The 19,093-nt window shown below is 62.0% G+C and overlaps 1 protein-coding gene across 5 annotated transcripts in view; it reads left to right on the top strand.

Moving 5' to 3' along the window:
* Positions 1-2,346: 2,346 nt before the first annotated feature.
* NRBP2 (nuclear receptor binding protein 2) overlaps positions 2,347-19,093 on the top strand; it is a 29,025-nt gene continuing 12,278 nt past the window's right edge. For 3 of the 5 annotated variants that reach the window (XR_015282591.1, XR_015282578.1, XM_086875216.1), the window contains exons 1-6: positions 2,362-2,804; positions 16,481-16,603; positions 16,859-16,960; positions 17,062-17,151; positions 18,512-18,552; positions 18,636-18,730. Coding sequence is in view for 2 of the 5 variants with exons in the window: in XM_086875216.1 (XP_086731342.1) it covers positions 2,688-2,804; positions 16,481-16,603; positions 16,859-16,960; positions 17,062-17,151; positions 18,512-18,552; positions 18,636-18,730 (568 nt within the window). In the remaining 3 variants the exon portion in view is untranslated. Of the gene's footprint in view, positions 2,805-16,480; positions 16,604-16,858; positions 16,961-17,061; positions 17,152-18,511; positions 18,553-18,635; positions 18,731-19,093 lie in introns of all 5 variants that reach the window. The other 2 variants (XM_086875223.1, XR_015282602.1) reach the window with 2 other exon arrangements.

Below are 19,093 nucleotides of genomic sequence, written 5' to 3'. Positions count from 1 at the left end.
CACTGCTGAGGGAACACCACTGCCCCTGCTCCCGTCCCAGGAAGCTGAGGGTTCCCACAGCAGGAATGCTGCGCTCAGAGTGACCAGCCTTGAACAAGGAGATCCAGGGCAGCCCCAGGGGGATTGATGTGCCCCAAAGGACTTGAAGGACTCCTGTAGGAGCTGCTGGGCCGGGCCAGGCCAGGGACACGGGAATCTCCAGCCGTGGATGTGTCCTGCATGAGGGTGACAACACGTGGGAGATCCACGGGAACCTCAGGACCAAACGCTTCCCCCCACGAAGCTGGAAGTGGCTCCCCAGCTCAGACCCTGTGTCCCTGCATCCCTGCACCCCACTGCCAGCAGGCAAAGCACAAGGAGCCGAGCACGGGCCAAGCTGTGTTTCATCAGCTGCAGCTCCTGGCAATCCACAGCACGGAGCCTCTGGAGCCAGGAGCTGCATCTGCGTCTCTGGTTAATAGCCCTCAATCAATTTTTCTCCCACAAATTTGCCTAATGGCTTTTAAAATCCCTTTAAAATCTACTTGGGCTGCTGCAAACACCCTGTGGCAACGAATTCCGCTGTGTATCACACTGAACACTCACCCCCAGGAACAGTAAAAGATTTCCCTCCTCTGTGAATTCCACAGCTCCATCGGGATTCCCGTGTGGAATGTCGCGCCTGGAGCGAGCAGGCAGGACAGAAGTGCTCTGCTGGGACACCCCAGTGAGCGAGAAGGGATCTGGAGAAGGCAGGTGAGGTGTGCAAGGGTGAGGAGCCTCTCCCCGTGCCCCACAGCTCAGCTGTTCTCCCAGCTCAGGGACTGCTCTTGTGTGAAAGCTTGTCCACACCTCTGCCACTCCTCCCTGTGCCACCAGAGCCAGCGCTGTAGCCAAACCACCCAGAAGCTCCAGTGGCATCAGCAAACTCTGCCAACCCATTGTTCATCGCTTTTTGGGGGGAGCTGGAGGCGATGAAAGGCAGCTCCACAGAGAATCACAGACAGGGGATGGTCACAGGGGAACCGGAGCCAGCCGAGCTGGGAAGTGGTCACGGAAGTGCTACAGGGGCTGTGAAGATGCGGCAGATGGGAAAGGTGCCTGGGTGTGGTGCGTGGCTTGTGTTTGGTTGCAACATTTTTATTCCTTGTCCTTGAGCGTATTCGCAGACTTCGCTGTGATAAGAGCCAGGGGTTGACTTCCCTTCCAGCCGTGTCTGGCAGGTAGGGGACAAGGTCACCCCCGTGGGAGCTCCTGGCACCTGGCACAGAGCACAGCGGGGCAGGATGGGTGATGGGAGGTGGCCCGGGCGGGGATGGTGGGGGGACCTTTGCCAGGGCCAGCTCGGGGCCACACTGACAGCGGGGACTCACCCAGGGGGGCTCAGGCATGGGGCCACCACAGGGCCCTGTCAGTGCCCACGGCGGTGCCACAGGGCTGTTCCTGGGGGCACCCTTTACCCTGGTACCACCGTCAGAGCAGCCCAGCTGGTGGCCCAGCAGGACCTGGTGGTGGCCCACACCAGGAAACAGCTCCTGCTCCCTTCTCCTCTGCCGGGGTGTTGTGGGCCATACCTGGTGTGCACGTCCTTTGTCACCTCGCCCAGAGCCACCCTGGCCGTGCCCCTCTCGGTTAACCACGGCGGCCAGAGCAGCCACAGGCTGGAGGAGGAGGACGTGCCAAAGCCAGCCAGGCGCCAGTACCGTACGGAAGAAGGGTGGGACAAGGAATGGTCGGGCTAAAAGTAACTGGAGACGGCCAGAAAAAGAAAAAAGAAAAAAAAAAAAAACAAACACAAAAAACCCAACAAAAAAACCCCCAACCATCTAACGAGCCAGAGACTAGAATGAAAACATCTGTTTTCAGATCTTTCGGGGTGCCCAGGGCCCGGCGAGGGGGTCCCGCAGAGGTGCAGCCCCCGGCACTCGCGGGGGGCTGTGGCTGCTCGGGAAGATGCCGCGGTGGTCCTGGCACGTCCAGGGAGGGCTGCGGGGAGCGGGCAGGACGGAGCCCCCCGAGATGGGGCTGGAGGGGGCACGGCCGGGGGGAGGCTGGGCAAGGCAGCTCCGCTGGGATGGGACGGGCCCGGGGCTCCGAGGGGTGGGACAAGCCCCGGGGCCCCTGGCGGGGGCAAGCGGCGGGTGCGGGGCCCGGGGGGTTGGACACGGACCCTGCACGGCCCCGGGGCGGGTGGAGCCCGGCGGCGCATCCCGGTACGGGGGGTGCGGGGTTGTTAGGGGTACGGGGGTGCTGGGGGTGCGGGGGGTGCCGAGGGGTACCGGGGGGTGTCGGGGGGTGCGGGGGGTGCCGGGGGTGCCGGAGCCCCTCCCGGCGGGGCGGGGCGTGCGCGGCCGCACGTCCGGAGCGGGGCGGGACGAGCCCGGGCCGGCCCCGCGCGGCACCGGCAGAGCGCGGTGGGGCTCGGGGCGGTGCGGAGCCGTGCGGTGCCGCTGCGATCGGCCCGGCTCGGCTCGGCCCGGCTCCGCTCCGTTTCGCTCCCTTCGGCTCGGTTCCGTTCGCTTCGCTTCGGCGCGCATCAGCTCGGCTGGACGTGGTTCAGAGCGGATCGGGTCGGAGCGGATCGGGTCGGATCGAAGCGGATCGGGTCGGATCGAAGCGGATCGGGTCGGACTAGAGCTCGGCACAGCTGAGCTCGGCACAGCCCCGCAGGTTTGGGCACAGCCCGCAGGGCGCGCTTGGCGGCGGGGATGGCGGTGCCGGAGCCGGACGCGCGGCTGGCGCAGGAGAAGGAGGAGGAGAGCGAGGAGGAGAGCGAGGTGCTGGAGGAGAGTCCCTGCGGCCGCTGGCAGAAGCGCCGCGAGCAGGTGGGAGCCGGGCGCGGCGGGATGGGAATGCCGGAGGGCGGCCATGGGAATGCGGGCAGGGGGACGCCGGGAGATGGGATGTGGATGCCGGGGAATCGGGATGGAGCCGCCGCCGCCGGGCCCTGCGGGGCTCCGGGCTCTGCGGGGCGCCCAGCGCGACCCTTCGCCCTTCGCGGCGGCCGGAGCTCCCGCAGGTGCCCAGGGCATGGAGGGGACCGCGGCTGGAGGGCGATGCAGGGAGCGGTTCCGCGGGGAGAGAGTCCCCGGAGAGCCCGGTGCGGGGAGCCCCGGAGAGCCCGGTGCGGGGAGCCCGGTGCGGGGAGCGAGTCCCCGGAGAGCCCGGTGCGGGGAGCCCGGTGCGGGGAGCCCGGTGTGGGGAGCCCGGTGCGGAGAGCCGGGAGCCCGGTGTGGGGAGCCCCGGGGAGCCCGGTGTGGGGAGCCCGGTGCGGGCAGCGAGTCCCCGGAGAGCCCGGTGTGGGGAGCTCAGTGTGGGGAGCTCGGTGTGGGGAGCCCGGTGTGGGGAGCCCGGTGCGGGGAGCCCGGTGCGGGGAACCCGGTGCGGAGAGCCCCGGAGAGCCCGGTGTGGGGAGCCCGGTGCGGGGAGCCCGGTGTGGGGAGCCCGGTGCGGAGAGCCCGGTGTGAGGAGCCCGGTGTGGGGAGCCCGGTGTGGGGAGCCCGGTGCGGGGAGCCCGGTGCGGGGAGCCCGGTGCGGGAAGCCCGGTGCGGGAAGCCCGGTGCGGGGAGCCCCGGGGAGCCCGGTGCGGGGAACCCCGGGGAGCCAGGCTCGCCATGCCACAGCGCTTGGTGTGCCGGTGCGGAAAGCCAGGCTCGCCTTGTCTCGGTGCGGGCTGTGCCGGTGCGGGAGCCTGTGCGGGGACCGGGCTCACCGTGCCCGTGTGCGGGGACCGGGATCACCGTGCCCGTGTGCGGGGAGCCGATCTCACCGTGCCCCGGTGTGCGGGGAGCCGATCTCACCGTGCCCCGGTGTGCGGGGACCGGGCTCACCGTGCCCCGGTGTGCGGGGACCGGGATCACCGTGCCCCGGTGTGCGGGGACCGGGCTCACCGTGCCCCGGTGTGCGGGGACCGGGATCACCGTGCCCCGGTGTGCGGGGACCGGGCTCACCGTGCCCCGGTGTGCGGGGACCGGGATCACCGTGCCCCGGTGTGCGGGGAGCCGATCTCACCGTGCCCCGGTGTGCGGGGAGCCGATCTCACCGTGCCCCTGCTGGTTCGGGAGTCTCACCGTGCCCTGCTCGGGGGCGTCTGGAGCAGCGGGTCGGGCTCATCGTGTCCCGGTGCAGGGTGCCAGGAGCCGGAGCCCGGGCTCGTTGTGCCCCGTTGGGAGGGCCCGGGAGCGGGGTTCGCCGTGCCCCGGGGTGGGAAGCCCAGGTGTGGAGAGCCGGGCCGTGCCCCGGGGCTCAGTCCCGGGCCCGTCCCAAGGGCAGGGCTCCGATGCCCGTGGGACCAGCCGTGCTGCGGCTGCCGGGGGCTCCTGGAGGGTTTTGCTGCTCTGGATCCCTGAGCTGTGCCCGGTGACAGCGACACGGGTCGCAGAAAGGTGACCCCGGGGCTCTGGCCCGGAGCTCCTGCGGGAGCGGGGTCAATGTTGGGGTGTCGGGGCTGCCCTCACAGGGCACCCCCAGCGCTGGAGAGCCGGTTCCTCCCCTCCAGAGAACGGGGTTAGTTCACTTCAGCTCATCTTCCTGTGCCAGAGCGCAGCATCAGGACTGTCTCCCCCAAAATGGGGCTGGAGTCACCCCGTGTCTGTCAGGGCGCCCAGGAACAGGGAGCAGAGCCGGAGGCTGAATCCTGACGGAGGGAGAGACGCCACAGGCGCTGCCGGAGCCTGAAGGGGAAAAGGCCCATCCAAGGCCAAATGTTTATGTGGCCCTTATCTCTCCCCTCTCCCGGTGAGGAACCCGGCCCCTGCCTTCAGCTCTGCCTGCGGCTGCATCTCCCAGTCTGAATTCCCGGCTCTGCTGAGATCTTGATAACCTGCTCCTGACTGATACCGTGCCCCTGGCTGATCATCTGCTCCTGCCAGGCCGTCAGCACCTGCCCTTCTGTCCCTCGGTGCTTCCACACATCCCCTTCCCCCAGTCCTGCTCCCTCCCCCTCTCTGGAAGGTTCGTGCCCCACACTAGACCTGACCCTGACCCTCATGGAGAGGGGGACATTGAGGAGCTGGAGCATTTCCGGACAGGAATGGAGCTGGGAAGGGGCTGGAGCCCCAGGAGGGGCTGAGGGAGCTGGGAAGGGGCTCAGCCTGGAGCAAAGGGGGCTCAGGGGGCCCTTGTGGCTCTGCACAAGTCCCTGGCAGGAGGGGACAGCCGGGGGGTCGGGCTCTGCCTCCAGGGAGCAGGGACAGGAGGAGAGAGGGTTGGTTCTCTTTCTCAGGCTGGGCCAGGGGAGATTTAGGTGGGAGATTTGGAAAATTCCTTCCGTCTGTTCTGGCCAAACAGCAATGTTTAGTCATGAGGATTTCAATGCTAATTTTGTGCAGGAGCTTTCTGGAGCCTGAATCTGGCCCAGGGGGTTCATTCTCCTGTGCAGGGCTGGGGGAAGTGGAAACCCTTCGGTGCCATCTCCACGCGAGCGCTCTGGGTCACCGTCCCTGTGCCGTGCGCTCCCTCCACAGGGATTTTCTAGCTGGAGCAGTGGGAAGGGTGGGATGGCCTTTCCAAGGGCAGGACAGCTGTTCCAGGAGAGCCGGAGCAGCAGGAAGGCTCCTTGATTGCCAAGTGGAGGAAGTTTTGTGGAGGAGCTGTGTTTGTGCGAATTCACAGATGCTTCATGACGTGCAGGAAGGAGCCGGGCGCTGGCGATCCGCTCTCCTCTGCCCTCAGCACTCCTGGCATCTGTGCCCGCAGGGAGCTTCCCTCACTCCCCTGAAGGTTGATTGTAATTATTTCTTTCCCTAAAGTGGTTTTGTCAGGAGTCAGGCCCTGTGTGGGACCTGCAGAGCTGTGCCCGGTCTCTGGTTTGGAGAGCAGGGCCAGCAGGGTGGCGGAGCTGGGAGCCCGGAATGCTGATGGAGCACAGGCAGCTCTCCTGCCTGGCCCGGGGTGCTCAGCAGCGGCTCAGCCTGCAGAAAAGGAGGCTCAGGAGGGACCTTCTCACTCGTCACAGCTCCCTGACAGGAGGGGGCAGCCAGCGGGGGCTCTGCTCCCAGGGAACAGGGACAGGGACAAACTGCCTCGAGGTGTGCCAGGGGAGCTTTAGGTGGGATATTGGGAAAATTCCTCCTGGAAAGGGCTGCAGGGCAGTGGAGGAACCGCACCCTGGGGGAGATTTAACATCCCTGTGGGTGTGGTGCCTGGGGACATGGGCTAGTGGTGGCCTTGGCAGCGCTGGGGATGCACTGAGGGGGCTCAGAGGCTTTTCCAGCCCAAACCATCCCGTGCTTCCATGGTTCTGTAGACTGAAAGGCACTGCGAGATGTTAGGGTGAATTAATGATGTGGACACAAGGACTGCACCTTGTTTTCACACCCAGGGCTGTGCTGGGCCTGCCCTGCCCCCCGGGAATAATCTCCCTTCCCAGCCTCCTCGGCCTATTTATGATCCCTTATTCCTCAGGGTGTGGAGGGTGCCACGAGCAGTTCAGGGAACAGAAGCAGTTCAGGGAACAGAAGCAGTTCAGGGAATAGAAGCAGTTCAGGGAACAGAAGCACTCGGACAAGGCGTGAGGAGCAGCAGCTCCGTGGCCCTGCAGTGTCACAGTCCCAGCCCTGCCCTGCCCCTCTCAGAGCTCTCCTGTTGTTTGTGAACTTCTGCTGGCACAGAATTTTCCACGTGGGAACACCGGGGCTCTTTCAGCCTTGCTTTGATGACCTCATTTGCTTTTCCCACCCACCCAGGGGAGTATGAGCAGAAGGGAGAAGAAACTTGGTTTTCTGCTTTTGTGGAAAGTTTTGCACCTTTGCTGTGGGTGAGCCCCAGCACCCGGTGCTGGGATCAATCTGGTTTATCCCTGCTGGTTTGCGTTCCCAAACCCTCAGTCTGCCCAGAAAGGGGGGCTGTGACCTGCAGGGATTTGCTGCTCACGAGTGCTGGTCCCACCACGTTCATCTGTCACATTTCCTGGCTTCAGGTTGTGATTTCCACATGCTCCTCCTCACCTCTCCCACCCGTCCTGCCCATTGTGCTCCCTGGGGAATGCTGTGCTCTGGGTTCCTGAAGGCCTTCCCTTGGGATGAGAGTGGTGAGTGCTGGGGCAGAGCTCAGCTCCAGTTCAAGGATGGAACTTTGGAGCTGTTCCTATAATTTATTCCTCTAAGCCACCCTGGAGCTGTCCCTTGCTCGTAATTCTGCTGCTGCTCCCAATGTGGGATTTGCTTTAGAGCACCCTGGGAGTTCAGTGAGGGAAGGGATGGGGCATCCAGAGGGACCTGGACAGGCTGGGGAGGTGGGACAAAGCTGAACCTTGTGCTCAGGCTCCAGCACAAACACAGGATGGGGGCTCTGCCTGGAGGAATCCTTGGGGAGAAGGACCTGGGGGTGCTGGGAAAGGCTGGACATGCCCAGGCCACGTGCCCTGGGCTGATCCCCCAGCGTGGCCAGCAGGGGAGGGGGATTCTGCCCCTGTGCCCAGCTGAGACCCCACCTGCAGAGCTGCCCCAGCCCTGGGGAACAGCAGCACAAGGAGCTGGAGCTGCTGGAGAGAGCCCAGAGGAGGCCCCGGAGCTGCTCCAGGGCTGGAGCCCCTCTGGAGCCAGGCTGGGAGAGCTGGGGGTGCTCACCTGGAGAAGAGAAGCTCTGGGGAGAGCTCAGAGCCCCTTGCAGGGCCTGAAGGGGCTCCAGGAGAGCTGGAGAGGGACAGGGGACAAGGCACGGAGGGACAGGACACAGGGAATGGCTCTCAGTGCCAGAGGGCAGGGCTGGATGGGATCTTGGGCAGGAATTGTTCCCTGGGAGGGTGGGCAGGCCCCGGCACAGGTGCCCAGAGCAGCTGGGGCTGCCCCTGGATCCCTGGAAGTTTTCCAGGCCAGGTTGGACACTGGGGCTGGAGCAGCCTGGGACAGTGGGAGGTGTCCCTGCCCATGGCACAGGGTGGGACTGGGGATCTTGTAGATCCCTTCCCACCCACACCATCCTGGGATTCTACAACTCCAACCATGAGCTTTAACTCACCCAGCAGGATGAAAGAAGGGAAAGAGGGAAACAACGGTAGAAATGCAGAGAAGAAGTGCTGAAGCAGCATTTAAGGAAAATAAAATGATGTTAAAAAATCAGCAAGAGGGGGAGGCTTTGGGGTGTTGCTGTAGGTTCCCACAGATCAGAAAATGAAAACAAAACATGGAAAAACAGTGTAAGCGCTGGAATCCCGTGAGGTGCAGGGGGTTCCCATTTTTAGGCATTAATGAGGTTTGCAGTTGGCAGCGGGATCGCCGGTTCCGTGGTGGATGATTTGGGAAGGCTCCAACTATGCAATATCTGCCACAGGGTTATTTTTAAAAGCCGCTTTGTTGCCAGCCATCCCCAGGGATCCGGGCTCGGAGCGTGCGGAGCTGTGAGGAGCTTTTCCAGCGCAGGGGGATCAGCTGGAGGACTTGGCTCCTTCCTTTCCTGCCATCTCTTTTGTTCCTGCCTCTTTCTGCTTCTTTTGTTTGCCGCGGGTGAACTTTGCAGGGTGAGCTTGGGGTGACTCTGCCGAGCTCAGCTGATCTCTGAACTTCCAAGACTTTTGGGTTAATATCCGAGAATTTTGGCCGATATCCAAGTCTTTAGGGTTAATAGACAAAAATTTAGGGCTAATACCCAGCACTTTAGGACAGTGAAGGGTTCACCCTGGCTGTGCTCTGAGCAGGGGTTTTGGGGCACCCCAGGGGCTTCTAGACAAGGATAAACCGAAAGGAAATTGAATTCCAGTGGAAAACTCAGCAGCAGATAAATGTTGCTGGAAGCAGACAGTGGAGTTCTGTCCCCAGCACGTGCTCCAGGGGTCTGGCAAGGAACAAACCTTGGCTGTGCCAGATTTAGAGTCCTCCCCATCACCCTCCAAGCTGGTGTGGGCGGAGCGGGCCTGTTCTGGATGGTGCCTCGGGGCTGCTCTCCCCGTGCCACGTTCTCCATTTCACGGAGCTTTTAATCCTTCGGGATCTTACCCGGCCACAACAATCCCGTGCCTTGTTCTTGCTGCTGGGGAGGGGGCTGACGTCAGCCTGCGGTGAGGCTTCAGTGCAGGAACTTGTGGTTTTTCATGCAGGAACACGCTCCTTTATCCCCATCCATATTCTGCAAGGAATGCCTGGCTGCAGCTCCTTTATCCCCATCCATATTCTGCAAGGAATTCCTGGCTGCAGCTCCCTTATCCCATCCTTTCCTGCACAGGAATTCCTGGCTGCAGCTCCTTTATCCCCATCCATATTCTGCAAGGAATGCCTGGCTGCAGCTCCGTTATCCCATCCTTTCCTGCACGGGAATTCCCGGCTGCAGCTCCTTTATCCCATCCTTCCCTCCATGGGAATTCCTGGCTGCAGCTCCTTTATCCCTCCATGGGAATTCCTGGCTGCAGCTCCTTTATCCCTCCATGGGAATTCCTGGCTGCAGCTCCTTTATCCCTCCATGGGAATTCCTGGCTGCAGCTCCTTTATCCCATCCCTGTGCTCCATGGGAATTCCTGGCTGCAGCTCCCTGCCTGCTCCAAGGCAGTGCCCGTGTCCTGACTCCTCGGTTTCCCAAACGGATGCGGCTCCTCAGCTCCCGGACCGTTCCTCTGTGCTCCCCCCACCCGAAGTGTTACAATTCCTGGCACTTGCCATGTTTTTTTCCCTTTCCTGTCTTTATCCAAGCTTTTTTGGCTCTTTCCCTCACTTTCCCAAGGGGATGGTGTTGTTTGCAGTGCCCAGACGTTGCAGCCGAGTCCTGCAGGCTGGAGCCCCCTCTGTGCCCCTCGGCTCCTTCCTGCTTTTCGTCTGCTGTAACCGGAGGCCTTTGGCAGTCCCGGAGGGTTTTGTGTTTCTCTGCTGGGGCTGGGGGTGTCCCGGGCAGTGTTACAGGACGGATGAAGCTGCTGGAATGCTGTGGGTGAGCTCTGCACTGAGGGCTGGATGGCAAACGCGTGGCTGAGCTTCCTGCAGGGATGACAGGCTGGTCACCCAGGGTTTCATTGGCTTTCCTGGAGCTGCTTTGCTGCGGCTCAGCCGGTTAGCAGGGCGAAAACACGGGAATCAGACCCCATTCCTCTGAGCTGGGCTGATTCCTGCTGGTCTCTGCTCCTGCCTGGCCCACCGAGGCTGCTGCTGCTGCTGCTTCCCGCTGGGCTGGGGTGCTCATCCAGCAGAGCCTGCTGTGTCCTGGCTGAGCATGCAAAGGGGCCCTGGGCCTTGGTCCCTGGCTCGGACTGGTGGGCACTGGTGGGCACTGGTGGGCACTGGTGCAGTGGGATGGGTCATGGCATGGCCTAGGATGGGGTACAGCATTCCCATGGGGTGGGGCACAGCATTCCCATGGGATGGGGCACAGCATTCCCATGGGATGGAGTACACGATGCGCAGGGATGGGGTACAGCATTCCCATGGGATGGGGCACAGCATTCCCATGGGATGGGGCACAGCATTCCCATGGGATGGGGCACAGCATTCCCATGGGATGGGGTACACGATGCGCAGGGATGGGGCACAGCATTCCCATGGGATGGGGTACAACATTCCCATAGGATGGGGCACAGCATTCCCATGGGATGGAGTACACGATGCGCAGGGATGTGGTACATTCCCATGGGATGGGGTACAACATTCCCATGGGATGGGGCACAACATTCCCATGGGATGGGGCACAGCATTCCCATGGGATGGGGCACAACATTCCCATGGGGTGGGGTACACAATGCGCAGGGATGGGGTACAGGATTCCCATGGGATGGGGTACAACATTCCCATGGGATGGGGCACAGCATTCTCATGGGATGTGGTGCATTCCCATGGGATGGGGCACAGCATTCCCATGGGATGGGGTACAGCATTCCCATGGGATGGGGCACACAATGCCCAGGGATGGAGCACCACCTGTGCATCCTTTCCTTGGGCATCTGCTGCTCCCACCTTCTGCCCCAACCCCTCTGGGCTCCACTCGCCCAGTGCAGGCTGGCACTGGGATCCTCTCCCTGAACTCCTGGATCCTGCAGAGTCCCAGCCCTGTTTCCTGGGAGAGGGTGCTGGGCTGGGCTGACCCCAGGTTTGTGTCCCCTCCCGGGGCCATGCAGGGCCTGGGGGTAAAGCAAACATTGCTCCAGGCTCTGGCTGCAGGTGTGTGCAGGGAACGGCTTCTCCCAGGAAACAACAGTCCTGGTACTGCCCCATGCAGGATCTCTCCTGGCTCTGGTCTGGGCAGTGGAAAAATACTCCTCTGTCCCTTTCCTGCAGCAGTGGCCCGAGAACAGGGATCACAGTGTTTGCTCGGGCAGCTGCTGGGCAGGAGGGAAGGGCACCCGTGGGCATGGAGGGAAGCTGAGGCTTCCAGCCCTCCCACCCTTGGGTAGGGGCACCCTCCAGCAGCGTTCCCGAGGAGCCCTGCTCAAGGTCCTGCTGGGAGAGGCAGGATCCCTGTCTGCTGGGATTACACATGGAGCCGTGCTGCTGGGGCTGCCAAGCAGGAATCTCCTGGGAATGCACAGTGGCTTCCCAGTGCCAGAGAGCAGCGTTAGATATTGGGATGGGATGGGATATTGGGAAGGAATTCCACCCCCCGTGAGGATGGTGAGGAGTTGCAATGGAACTCCCCGAGAAGCTGTGGCTGTCCCATCCCTGGAAGTGTCCAAGGCCAGGCTGGCTGGGGCTTGGAGCAGTGGGACAGTGGGAGATGTCCATGGCAGGGGGTGAAATGAGGTGAGCTTTAAGGTCCCTCCCCACAGCATCCTGGACTTTGATGATTCTGTGGCAGGGAGAGTTCCTGAAAAGGGCTGGGTGCCGTGGGTGCCCCTCCTGCCCCGGGTGGGGCAGCTCTGCCACTGCCCATCCCGCTGGGTTGTCCCTGACTCAGTTTCCCTGCCTGCTCTCCCAGGCCCAGAGCACAGCCATGCACTGGAGTGGTTTTTCTGGTTGACTGAGCAGCCCTGCTGCCTTCTGCCCCAGCTCTGCTCCTTCCTCGATGCTCCAGGATGGAACTGGTCTCCAGTACCTGTCGAGCACCACGGCTGTGCCAGTGGCAGAGCTCACCCTGTGCCTCCCCACCCTCAGCTGGGGCTCCTCAGCCAGTCGGGCTCAGGTCTGAGTTAGTGCTGAGCTCATGGGTTTGTGACAGACAGGATCAAATGCTTCACTGGAATCAAAATCTTTTCCATCTCGTGCGTTCCCTTCACCTGCTCGTTATGTAACAGGATCGCACGGACAGAACAGGTTTGTCTGGCGCCGCGGATTCCTTGGCAGAGCCGCAGGGCTGAGCTGCTCTGCCGTGGGCCCGTGGGTGTCCCCAGCCCAGCCCTGAGTGCTCCTGCCTTGGGACAGCCACTGCCAGCGGAGGGACGGGCGGATCTGGCATTGCTTGGGGCTGCTGCTGTTGCAGTCCCCTCGCCGGGGCCAGAGGCACTGCAGGTGGCCCTCCAGGTGTTGAATGGGACCCCAGAGCAGGAGCTGGGAGCTGGGAGCGGAGCCTGGGAGCCTGGAACGTGTTCCCTGCTCTGAGAAGGGGTGACAGCCCCTTTCCCAGGTCACAGCAAGGGCACAGGGGGTCGGTGACCCCTCACCTGCCACAGGCTCTGCCTGTGCTGCCGCTCCCCGTCCCTGAACCCTGGGGACCTGCAGGACACAGCTCAGGTGTCCCCGACTGGGGCCTCAGCTAATTATTTTCCTTTCCCATGTTTTCTGAAATGATTTCTGTGTTGCAACAGCCACCCCTGCCCTGCCTGGCTGGGGGATGGGGGGCACAGCCTTGGTCAGGGCCAGGGGACACGAGGTTTGGGGGGGCTTGAGTGGCCCAGTGCCAGCAGCCCCCGCAGGGGCTCCCCCCTTCCCTGCTGCCCACGGGGTGTCCCCGTGCCCGCCACTCCCTGTTCCCACGTCCCACCGGGACATGGCCCTCCCTGTCACCCAGATCCGGGACCCTGGGGTGGAGCGGCCAGGCTGGGATTTACTCTGCAGAGATTTTCCAGGCACCCCGTGTTCGCTGCTCAGCCCCGTGGGCCCGCAAATCCCACCCGTGCCCAGCATCAAATGTCGTGGTGGCACAAAGGAGGGGAATAATCGGTGCACGCAGTGAGTGGAGAATCATGGGATGGTTTGGGTGGGAAGGGACCTCACAGCCCCCCCGGCGTGGGAGCAGAAACTCCTCTCCCCGTTATTGCCAGCCCCATCCCCCAGCTGCTCTCCCAGGCCCCGGAGCTGCTTCCCTGAGCCCGTTCCCGTGCCTGTCTCAGCCCTCGCTGACGAGAAAAGCTCAGAAGGGAGCGATTGATGGGAAGCTGCAACCTGATCTTTGGTAAACCTGCCCTGCCCCGTCCCCAGCGGGCGCTCCGGGCGCCGGCCAAGCGCGCTCCGGCAGCCGAGGCGCTCCCGGCCTGGCCAGCGCTGGAGCGGCGCCGGAGCTGAGTGGTGCTCACTGAGCAGCGAGGATAAACCACGGGGGATAAACCACGGGGGATAAACCACCGGGGATAAACCACAGGGGATAAACCACAGGGGATAAACCATGGGGGATAAACCACCAGGGATAAACCACGGGGGATAAACCATGGGGGATAAACCACCAGGGATAAACCACAGGGGATAAACCACAGGGGATAAACCACGGGGGATAAACCACCAGGGATAAACCACGGGGGATAAACCATGGGGGATAAACCACCAGGGATAAACCATGGGGGATAAACCACAGGGGATAAACCACAGGGGATAAACCATGGGGGATAAACCACGGGGGATAAACCACGGGGGATAAACCATGGGGGATAAACCACGGGGGAAAAAACACGGGGGATAAACCACGGGGGATAAACCATGGGGGATAAACCACGGGGGATAAACCATGGGGGATAAACCACAGGGGATAAACCACGGGGCATAAACCATGGGGGATAAACCACCAGGGATAAACCACAGGGGATAAACCACGGGGGATAAACCACGGGGGAAAAAACACGGGGGATAAACCACGGGGGATAAACCATGGGGGATAAACCACGGGGGATAAACCACAGGGGATAAACCATGGGGGATAAACCACGGGGGATAAACCACCAGGGGATAAACCATGGGGGATAAACCATGGGTGATAAATCACGGGGGATAAACCACGGGGGATAAACCATGGGGGTTAAACCACGGGAGATAAATCACCAGGGATAAACCATGGGGGATAAATCACCAGGGATAAACCACAGGGAATAAATCACCAGGGATAAACCACAGGGAATAAATCACCAGGGATAAACCATGGGGGATAAATCACCAGAGATAAACCACTGAGGAAAAACCAGGAAGGATAAACCACGGGGGATAAATCACCAGGGATAAACCACTGAGGAAAAACCAGGAAGGATAAACCACGGGGGATAAATCACCAGGGATAAACCACTGAGGAAAAACCAGGAAGGATAAACCACGGGGGACAAAGCACAAGGAATAAACCGCCAGGCATAAACCACTGGGGATAAACCACAAGGGATAAACCACCAGGCATGAACCATGGGGGACAAAGCACAAGGGGTAAACCATGGAGACCTGCACCACTGCCTTTTGTCCCAGTCAGGCTGTGTGGAAAGTGCCGCATTTATTTATTTATGGAGGCCAGGCCAGAGCTCAGAGTGGGAGCAGCTGGTGGGGATCAGCTTTGTTCTCACTCAGCACAAGACGGAGCACGTTCTTGTCCGCACGGAGCGGGGAAGGTTCCTCCCCATCACGTTCCAGAGCCTCCTGGATCCCGGCAGATCCAGTGTCTGAGCCCTGAGCACCGGGATGCCCCTGGGGCTCAGAAAGCAGCTAGTTTGGAGCTGGGAGGGACCCCCTGGGCTCCTCCTGTGTGTCAGCAGGACGAGATGGGCTTTAAGGTCCCTCCAACCCAAAGCAGTCTGTGATTCCCACTCTGGCTGTGTGTGCACTGGGATCACTGTCATTTCTGGAAGGGCTGTGGCCGAGTCCCTCGCCGTCCGTGCTGGGCTTTGTGCGGAGCACGCGGAGCCTGTGCCGGGCAGAACAAGGAACAGAGGTGCTTTGTGTGGCTGCAGCAGGAATGGGGCCAAGAACTGCCTGGGCGTGCCCTGCTCATGAGCTGGGGGTGCTGAGCACCCACGGCTGCCCCGAGCACCGCAGGGACCAGCCCCAGGAGCAGGATGAGCCCCAGACCCAGCACTGGGACCGGCCCCAGCAGTGGGATGAGCCCCGAGATGAACAGCAAGATGAACCCCAGCAGTGGGACTAGCTCCAGCATCAGGACAAGCCCTGGCAGCCAGGATGAGCCCTGAGCCCCAACCCCAGCATCAGCACACCACAGACCTGCCCCAGGAGCAGCAGAAAAATCCCCCTTTTCTTCTGGCAGATGGGATGGGGGCAGATGGGATGGGGGCAGATGGGATGGGGGCAGGTGCAGTGGGGGCAGTGTGCCCCTGCTCGGGTTGACAGGGCATGACAGGGGCACGGCCCCAGGCCTGGAGTGCCCCAGCCCCACAGGAAGGGGCAGGAGCAGGGGGGCCTGCAGTGCCACTCCCACAGGGATGCTTTGGGGTGGGCAGTGGGTTGGGATGCAGCGGGTCAGGATGCAGTGGGTCAGGATGCAGCAGGTCAGGATGCAGCGGGTCAGGATGCAACAGGCACCACTGCTGGGAGGCAAGAGCCCTGTCCTGGGGTGGGGGTCTGAGCCAGGTGCCTTGGAGGTTTTGCCTGGGCTGGAGATGGGTCCTGGTGGTCATGGCTGGTCTGGAGACCGGGAAGGTCCATGCAGGATGTCACCTGCAGAGGTGACACCTGTGGAGCTGTTCCACACGGGGTCCTGGGATAGGGATCTGTGGCCACTGGGGATGGGAAGTGCTTGGACAGATCCTGGGACTGCACCCAGGCTCCTCAGGATGTTCAGAGATGATGTGGTGGCTTTGGTTTGTCCAGACCTTCTGATTTTCCCTGGACAGTGTAGGTGTGGGTGGCTCCAGAGGCAGAGGGGCCAGCTCAGGACCTGCTCCCTCAGGCTGGTTCTCCTGCTCCCTCCTGGCCCAGAGCTCCCACAGGACCGGCACCAGCTGGAGATTTGTTCCACGCTCCAGGTCCCAGCCAGAGCCTCTTCCGTGGCCACCCCACGAACCTTATTTCCAAAAAAGCTTTGTTTGTAAGAGAGTGCCATGTTGCCATGGCAGGGAGTGTTGTAAGAGCATGGAGACTGCTCTTCCTGGGCAGGAATCGTGTTTCAGGCTGGTTTATTTATTATTTGTTATTTATTTATCTGTGCTTTTACTCTGGGAAGTGTCAGTGTCAATCATTCTGGAAGCCTTCACTGCTGCTCCAGTGACACAGAGATGATTGTGCAACAAAGCTGTAGCCACAATGCACCTCCCAAGGCCGTGGGGTCATGTGGGCAGAAACTCTCATCATTCCCAGAAATGGTTGGAGGTGGCTCTGTGGATAAACCAGCCAGGTTGGCCAGTAAGGCCTGGCTGATCAGGCCAGGATGTTCCTGTGCCAAAGAGAAAAGAAAATGGATTTTTTTGGTGAGTTGCCTGTGCAGCAATCCCTCAAGCCTGCCCTTTCCCCAGGTGAACCAGGGGAACATGCCCGGCATCCAGAGCACCTTCCTGGCCATGGACACGGAGGAGGGTGTGGAGGTGGTGTGGAACGAGCTGCTCTTCACCGACAAGAAGGCCTTCAAAGCACACGAGGTGAGACCCTGAGAGCCCCCCACACCTTCCTGGGTGGGGTACAGCCTGGCAGGATGGGCTCCTGCCCTCTGGCACTGGGTCCTCCTTGGCTTCTCCCTCAAAGGCAGGTCCTTTGGACCTCAGACCAGTGTCCCTGTGACACCCCCAGCTCTGGGGGTGCCCTGCCACATCCCAGCACCTTCTGCATGCCAGGACCTTCCACCTCACCTGTCCTGGCCCATTCCAGGACCTCACCTCTGCTCTGTGTGCCCCCAGGAGAAGATCAAGACCATGTTTGAGCAGCTGGTGCTGGTGGATCACCCCAACATTGTGAAGCTCCACAAGTACTGGCTGGATGTGAAGGACTCAAAGGCACGGGTAGGGGCCAGGGGGCACCAGGGGGTCCCAGCTCTGCTCCTCAGCCTCCTTTCCCCATGAGGGGCTGGGCTGGGGGGAGCTGACCCCCTGTCCCCTGCCAGGTCATCTTCATCACAGAGTACGTGTCCTCAGGGAGCCTCAAGCAGTTCCTGAAGAAAACCAAGAAGAACCACAAGGCCATGAATGCCCGGGTGAGTCCTGGGAGCACGACAGGGGTCCCAGCTGGAGCGGGTGGCTCTGTGTCCCCATCCCAGGGAGGGTCTCTGGGATCTTACAGGGCAGAGCAGGTGGGAGTTGCTGTTCCCAGGGTCACATGGGGACCCTGCTGGACCCCAGGAGAGCCCCAGCTGGATCCCACTGGCCCCAAGGTGGGAGTGGCTGCAGTGGGTGGCACTGCCCCAGGTGTCACCACTCTTGGTGTGCTGCCCCTGCCCAGGGCTGGCACCTGGGGACAAGGGACCAGCATCACCTGCAAAGCCACTGCCCAGGGCTGTGAGGGACCTGTGGGATGATCCAGAGCCACCCCTACCATGGGCAGGGCCACCTTCCACTATCCCAGGCTGCTCCAAGCCCTGTCCAACCCGGCCTTGGGCACTGCCAGGGGTGGGGCAGCCACAGCTTCTCTGGGCAACCTGTGCCAGGACTTCCCCACCCTCCCAGGGAAGGGTTTCTTCCCAATATCCCATCCATCCCTGTCCTCTGGCAGCCACTCCATCCCTCCTCCAGAGTCCCTCCCAGCTCTCCTGCAGCCCTGAGCCATTTGCTGCAGTCATTGGAACAGGGGACAGGGACAGGACTGTGGGACAGTGTGGGACACACCCCAGAGCCCCAGCCGGGGGATGTTCCTGGAGGACATTCCTGCGGGATGTCCCTGTCACTGGGGATGGCAGGGAAGGACCCCGAGCCTCGGCAGGGCACAGGGGATGTCCCCAGTGCTGGGGATGTCATTAAAGGACCCTGAGCCTCGGCAGGGCACAGGGGATGTCCCTGTCACTGGGGATGTCATTAAAGGACCCCGAGCCTCGGCAGGGCACAGGGGATGTCCTTGTCACTGGGGATGGCAGGGAAGGACCCCGAGCCTCGGCAGGGCACAGGGGATGTCCCCAGTGCTGGGGATGTCATTAAAGGTCCCTGAGCCTTGGCAGGGCACAGGGGATGTCCCTGTCACTGGGGATGTCATTAAAGGACCCTGAGCCTCGGCAGGGCACAGGGGATGTCCCTGTCACTGGGGATGTCATTAAAGGACCCTGAGCCTCGGCAGGGCACAGGGGATGTCCCTGTCACTGGGGATGGCAGGGAAGGACCCTGAGCCTCGGCAGGGCACAGGGGATGTCCCTGTCACTGGGGATGTCATTAAAGGACCCTGAGCCTTGGCAGGGCACAGGGGATGTCCCTGTCACTGGGGATGTCATTAAAGGACCCTGAGCCTTGGCAGGGCACAGGGGATGTCCCTTGTCCTACAGAAGGCTGGGATGGGAAGCCCTGGCCTGGCCGTGGGTGCCAGCGTGTCCTGGCTGCTGCAGTTGTGTCCCTGCTCTGTCCCTGCCCTAGGCCTGGAAGCGCTGGTGCACCCAAATCCTCTCGGCTCTCAGGTGAGGCTCCCCCGGCTCCCTGCCTTGCCCCGCGGGGCCCCAGGGGTGAGGGCTGTGTTCAGGACACCTCTGTGCCCCCCCAGCTTCCTGCACTCCTGTGAGCCCCCCATCATCCACGGCAACCTCACCAGCGACACCATCTTCATCCAGCACAACGGGCTCATCAAGATCGGCTCCGGTGGGGCAGCGCCGGCCCCACCCCAGGGGTCCGGGGGGGCCTGGGGGGTCTGAGGGGGCCAGAGAGGTTCAAGGGGGTCTGAGGGATCCAGAGGGGTCTGAGGGGGCCAGAGGGGTTCAAGGGGGTCTCAGTGACCTGAGGGGTCCACAGGGGTCTGAGGGATCCAGAGGGATCTGAGGGCTCTGAGGAGGTCACAGGGGGTCCAAGGGGGTTTGGGGGGTCCAAGGGGTTCAAGACAGTCCAAGTGGGCCAGAGGGATCTAAGGAATCCAAGGGGACCTGGGGGGTCCAAGGGGGTTGGCAGGAGGAAGGGGGCAGGGGTCCTATGGGGTGTGTGGCGGGTCTGAGCCAGGCAGGACCCCGA

Source organism: Cyanistes caeruleus, chromosome 1 (assembly GCF_971803275.1).
Source record: "Cyanistes caeruleus chromosome 1, bCyaCae1.hap1.1, whole genome shotgun sequence".
NCBI classification, from domain to species: Eukaryota; Metazoa; Chordata; class Aves; order Passeriformes; family Paridae; genus Cyanistes; species Cyanistes caeruleus.
This window is presented reverse-complemented; position numbering and strand designations above follow the sequence as displayed.